At 34.7% G+C, this 6,480-nt stretch overlaps 2 protein-coding genes across 2 annotated transcripts in view; both read right to left on the minus strand.

Annotated features, from left to right (window-relative positions):
• The window catches only part of LOC107737009 (transmembrane channel-like protein 3), a 6,346-nt gene extending 1,892 nt beyond the window's left edge, over positions 1-4,454 (minus strand). Inside the window, exons 1-4 of the mRNA XM_016548407.1 lie at positions 4,415-4,454; positions 4,141-4,298; positions 3,932-3,974; positions 2,976-3,240 (exon numbers count right to left, since the gene is read on the minus strand). Of these exons, the coding sequence (XP_016403893.1) occupies positions 2,976-3,240; positions 3,932-3,974; positions 4,141-4,298; positions 4,415-4,454 (506 nt within the window). The remainder of the gene's footprint in view (positions 1-2,975; positions 3,241-3,931; positions 3,975-4,140; positions 4,299-4,414) is intronic.
• Positions 4,455-5,750: 1,296 nt separating this feature from the next.
• LOC107736984 (transmembrane channel-like protein 3) overlaps positions 5,751-6,480 on the minus strand; it is a 20,521-nt gene continuing 19,791 nt past the window's right edge. The window contains exon 18 of the mRNA XM_016548373.1: positions 5,751-5,880. Within this exon, the coding sequence (XP_016403859.1) occupies positions 5,751-5,880 (130 nt within the window). The remainder of the gene's footprint in view (positions 5,881-6,480) is intronic.

Raw genomic sequence — 6,480 nt, forward strand, 5'->3', positions numbered from 1 at the left:
CCAGTGTTTGTTTTCAGTTCTGATTTTAGTTAGATTTTTTTTTTCATGAAAACCCTATAGCTACACATTCAATGGCACTCTCAAACAGTGACTATACAGTTATATTAAAGTTACATGTAATTACATTATATGCAAATGCATTAAACCCATATAATATAATGTAGTAATATTATGACAAATATGGGAAATTCATTATAGTGTTATATATGGTCTCCACATCTTAAGTATATAGGGTATAGTGCATCTGACCCTTATCTAAATCTGTCCTTAATCAGAAGATATATATATATATATATATATATAATTAAATCCAAGTGCACAATAGGCTATATGACCACATGAACTTTAAGAATCATATAGGCCTACTTTTTTGTTTGTGGTTAGATAAATCGCTCAGAGGGGTTTGACCAAACTGTTAAACTAGGTTATTTACAAATAATCCAAGCACCCAATTCATTTCTAATATTTGATTATTATGACTTGGTAGTATTAAATTATAAAGAAATTACAGATCCATCTGAAATCTGATAGGTTGATAACATTTGACAACGTTTAAATTAGGTGCGAAAAGAATTAATATCTAGGGCATGAGCATAGAGAGATTTGCGAGTGCACAGGACAGTTTGAGTGAGAGGAGAGACCACAGACTGTATAAAAACAGGGACAGACACGTTTTAATGCCGGCTGTTCTGACTCACAGCCTGTATTCATATTTAAAGTTTTCATATTTAAAGTAGGGCTGGACGATATGGCCAAAATTGATATCACGATAACATGGTTTTATGTTTACGTAAATGCAGACATGGCAACGCGTAAAAAGACAGTATAAGTCATTATAATCAGTAATTATGTCCCCACTGGATGCAACAAATGCCTAGTTTGTAATGGGTTTGATTGGTTTTGTCTCGTAGCTCCGGGACACGGCATCACAGTATGGTAAGGGCCGTAACATTTCCGTCACACGCTTGAGGTATTCGGCCAATCACAACGCACTGGATAGCTGGCCAATCAGAGCACACCTCGCTTTTCAGACCGATGAGCTTTGTAAAAATCGACGCGTTTCAGAAAGGCGGGGCATAGAGGAGAAACAATAATGTACAGTATGTGGAAAATAATGTGTTTTTTGAACCTTAAACCGCATAAACACATTGCATTACACCAAATACACAAATGAATGTTCTTTTTTATCAACGTCGTATGACCCCTTTAAAGGAATAGTTCAACCAAAACTGCAGTTCTTTTTTTTTCATCATTTACTAAGTAGTTCCAAAACCTTTATTGTTCTTTCTTTTGTGAAACAAAAGGAGATGTTAAGCCAAAAAAAAAAAAAAAAAATGGATGGTGATTTGTACTGTCAAGGACTAAAAGCACCATGAAAGCAATCTGCCCACATTCTTCTTAAGAGCTCACTTTCTGTTTCACAGAAAAAGGAAAATAATGTAGGGTTAGAATGACATGAGGATGAGTAAATGATGACTATGTTTTCAGTTTTAGTGAATAGTTCCTTTAATTAAGTAGTATGAAGTGCATTGCATTTTATGAAATGAAAAAAGCCAAATGAAGTTTTACTCTCAAAGTGCAAGCACTAATGACCCTGTCTGTGATCTGATATGATAGAGCAATATATATAAAGGTACAGATACAGATAGATATTTAAATTAGTTTTTTAAGTGAAGCTCTTTGAACAGCATCTACATTTACATTTATTATTTTAGCAAACACTTTTATCCAAAGCGACCTACAAAGAAAGAACATCACAAGCAATGTATCCGAAGTCAATGCTTCATGAGACACACAGTGCCAAGTATAATATAAGTATAACATCAAATGCAGAAAAGTATAGAAAGAGAGAAGGATTATTTGACTTGTCCCTCAGTTTAATAAATAAATAAATTAAAAATGCACATTTACAGTAATGCACATAAACAATTTAAGTCAAGCAAGCCAGTGTTCTAAAGGGTTCAAAAGCAGAAATATAAAGTTTGTATTTTGTTAAAGCACTTAACATTAATTATTCATAAAGTGTTTACTGCAGTTTTTTGTTTGGTCAGTAAAGCAGTCTAAATTATACTTTTTGAGCTGGGATTAATTTTCTAAGTGGATGAACTTCTGGTTATGATTTACTGACATAATTCCTGCAGTGCAGTTTGCTTTATGCATCCTTATGCATATCAAGCTGAAGTTACACGGTATGACAAATTAAATATTTGGATACATTACTTTACACGGACACAACATCAGCAAGTGCTTCTGTCACACTAGTCTTACATTATGTCAAAACCTATAATGTTTAAATATAGTGGCTGTGCTTTTGAAACAGTGTTTCAAGTGTAGTATTTTACTTTACCCACCTTACTGTAATCCAGTTTTATTTTAGTATTATTTATATACTATTATTGTATTTTTTTGAAGTAGCATTTATTTTTCTTCAGTATTTAAATTTTAATAATTTTGTTATGTGATTGTGTCATTTTTATTATTTTTAATGTTTTTATTTAGCGCTTTATTTTAGTTTGAGAAATTTTAGTCTTTTATTCAATATTTATAATTTATTTCAGCTCTATTTCAATTTACAAAAATATTTTAATAATTTGAATTTTAGTTACAACACAACTGCAATCGTTATTTTTACCTTTAAAAAAATTAGGACCGATATTATTTTCTGCAGTAATCTACATGCTGTTGATAGAGCTTCATTTGTATTGAATACTGGAACACTGCTTTAATAGATTACCCTCATAGGTAAAAACGAAATTGCAGAATTATGTTTTTTCGTAACCAAACTTCATGAATATACCAAACCTGATGGGTATGTACTCCGCTCGTCGTACTTGTCTTTGAGGAACTGAGGGGTTGCTGTACATTCTGAAAGCACTACATGGGCAGAAATGGAGGGCAGTGAAGCTAGCTTCATGAACTGCAGATGTATGGAAGCTAAGCAGCAGCGAAATATAAAGCCACAGATCAGCACAGACCTACTGGCCACAGGCTCTGCTTTGTGTTTCTGCCGCACGGGAACAGAGGGGCTCTGAGTCGCTCCGGCGGCTCTAGGGATGTCCGGCCGTGAAGCCGACTGCGTTATGGTTCGGATGCTGTTGCCGATGCGGACGGGAGATTCGAAGTTGGTGACGCTACCGTTGCGGCGCTGAGGAGAGGCTGAGCGGGCGGACGACTCCATACTAGTAATGTCGCTCTCTTGTTCCGGCTTTTTATCGCTGCCCTCAGGTGCCTGCAGACGCGCTGTAAATCACACATTTACACACCCAAATGTCCAGCCAACTGGTGACAAGCTGATATTGGCTTATGACGTTATATATTGTGAGTAGGGGAGCGCTTGGCACAAAGTAACGCGGGGTAATTGTAACACATGTGGTTTAAATATTTCCACACATGCTAGCATAACCAAATTTACAGCATTTACTAGTTACCATATCAACATTATCTAGATAAAAAAAAGCGCACCAAAATTCAAAAGATTTTTTTGAAGATATCGCTGAACATTTATTTTACCATAGTAAAATTATATTTCTGGCTTAAGTAAATTTTTCATCATTTGAAATAAATAATTATTTTATTTTGTTGACAAAATATTTTAGTTTGTCTTGTATATTTTTTTCATGCGATCAAATACAATTTTAAGCTGTCATATGGTCATGTTACAAGTGCCCCTCAGCTGTTACAATGTACCCCACCTATGGGGCATGTTGTCACATTTCACTTCCAATTTTTGAGGGTAAATAAAGAAAAATGTATACACTGTAATTATGAAACAAAGCAACATATTTGTACTAGACAAGTGTGAAATTACTGTGGATAAAAAAATTATACTCTGAACCTTATACTTTGTGCCCCGCTCTCCCCTACATAACTTTGGCCGTTACTGCTCAGCAGGCTGAAATGGGCCCGAAACGTTAGTTTATAGACAAAGTACCTGCAGCTAACTGAAATACTTTCTTCTTGTCGTCTGTCCTCTCCTGCAACAGGAGATTTAATTAGCGTTATAAAATAAACTGCTGGAGAAATTAGATTATATGAAATCCAAAGACCTCATCCTGTTTCGCTCGGGTTCCTTATTGTAAATCACGGATCTGTTAAATGAACTGAAATACATCATGATGATATTCAGTTTCGAGTGCTTACGGTCTGCAGCTGCAGTCTCAGCTGGCTGTTGTTGACTTTGAGTGATCTAGCGATGGCCTGGAGGTAGTAGATCAGCATGCTGAAAGAGACAGCGACGAACAGCACAAGGTTGAGTAACTGAAGGCATGTGTCCTGCTTGCCTGGTCGAATTATGTTGGCTTGACAAAACCAACATGCTGATATTGTAGCCTACATACAGGGGTAAGGACTTTTTCTAACTCTCCAACCATAGGCCAAAAACTTGTAAATGTAAATCCTAAAGTTTTCAGTCTACATCCTCCAAACTCAGCAGCAATGAAGCTATGCTCTTCCATAATTGAATCAACCTGTGTTTTTCCTACAGCACACTATGCAAAACACCTACATTACCATATATCCCACTTATTGTTAAGGGGGGGTCAGTATTTTTAAAAACATTTTTTTATAGTTGTCAGCATGGACACATTCAACTGATCAAAAATGTCAGCAAGGTTTATTTACATTCTATTTGTCTAAAAAAAAAAAATAAAATAATAATAATATACTGTATATATAGTACTGTGCAAAAGTCTTAAGCCACTAATATTTTCACCAGCTAAAAAAATTGTTTAAAGTCAGTTGCACTCTTAAAAATAAATTGCTTCAGGATGCCATAGAATAACCTTTTTGTCTAAATGGTTCCAGAAAGAACCTTTAACATCTGAAGAACCTTTCTGTTTGACAAAAGGCTCTTTGTGGCGAAAGAAGGTTCTTCAGATTATAAAAAGTTAAGAAAGAGATGCTTCATTAAAGAACCATTGACTGAATGGCTCTTTGTGGAACCAAAAATGGTTCTTCTATGGCATCGCTCTGAAGAACCTTTTAAAGCACCTTTATTTTTAAGAGTGTATATTTATCTTTTGCTGTAGTGTAGGAAATATCAGCTTACATTTCCAAACATTCATTTTGCCATTGATTGTAATAATCCAGTGAGATCTTTGTTTGCACAACAGCCAGTGCTCCACACAGAGGTCTGATCTGATCATCATCAGTCTGTCTGGAATGACATGAAGAAACAGAACAAACTGAGACAAACTGGCAACGTCTCCAAGATGCTTCAAGAGACCTACCTGCAAATGAATGTTTGGAAATGTAAACTGATATTTTGTACTGACACACTACAGCAAAAGATAGAAATAACTGACTTTAAACCATTTTTAGCTGGTGAAAATACTAGTGGCCTAAGACTTTTGCACAGTACTGTATATAAAAATGATTTTTGAAGAATTATGTGACAGTGAAGACTGGATTGATGATGCTGAAAAATCAGCTTTGCGTCACAGGAATAAATGACATTTTAAAATATATTGCAGTAGAAGACAGTTATTTTAAATTCTAATAATATTTGACAATATTTCTCTTTTTACTCTATTTTTGATCAAATAAATGCAGCCTTGGTGAATAAAAGAGACTTTTGAGATCTCCTAAAACACCTTAGTAGCCATGCATAACCACACAGAACATTCTAAGAAGAAGCTAATCTTTCAGATAAAACTTTGTCAAGCGAACGTCTGTTTGTTGTTGGTAAGACTGCCTTTTCTAGCTTTTTTCTCAGTGGTAATTAAGGCCAGTGTAGAGAGAAGTAGGCCTACTTACAAGAGTAGCAGCAGAGCGGGCAGCACCACCACTGGACTGGTGACGTAACTCATCACTTTACTGAACCACAGCGGAAAGTCATTGGCAATGGTTTCGGAAATGATGTCGTAAATCTTCTCCTGGCCACTACAGAGCAGCAGAGGAAATGCGAAGAAATGCAGCTGCGTACTTTAATGCAAATTTTAAACAATTCTTATACTGCGCTAATATTTGATTCTGAATGGTGAATCATTTTGCAATGCAATATTTTTGTAGAAGTGATGCTAAACTGTATGAAGCAGGTAAATGATTTTCTACATATTGGTGCTGGTCACATCTTAAATTAATTTCAACTCAAATAAATTTTACGTGCATTTATTCATTTATTTTGAACATAGCTGTGTAGTTAGTAAGATAACCTACAGTTTACTAGGCATCATTGCAAAATAAACCTCTAGAGGGTGATACGAGTCTGATCACATGGATTTATTTTGCACATGATCAGTTGACTGTAAGCAATTGTTATTAATTGCTTTAGTATAACTGAGATACTATAGTATTAATTAATTATTTTTGTATTTTCAGTTTCAGTTATTTTAGTGCATAAAGTTAAACTAAATGAAAATGTAAAATGTTGCCTTGGCAAATAGCTGAAAAAAAAAAAACATGCATATTTTTTTCAGTTAACATTTATTTTATTTCAAATAATGACTTTTTTTTTTTTTAGGTTTTATGTTTTTTTTTTAT

The sequence above is a fragment of the Sinocyclocheilus rhinocerous genome, unplaced genomic scaffold (assembly GCF_001515625.1).
Source record: "Sinocyclocheilus rhinocerous isolate Xijiao unplaced genomic scaffold, SAMN03320098_v1.1 scaffold433, whole genome shotgun sequence".
Taxonomy (NCBI): domain Eukaryota; kingdom Metazoa; phylum Chordata; class Actinopteri; order Cypriniformes; family Cyprinidae; genus Sinocyclocheilus; species Sinocyclocheilus rhinocerous.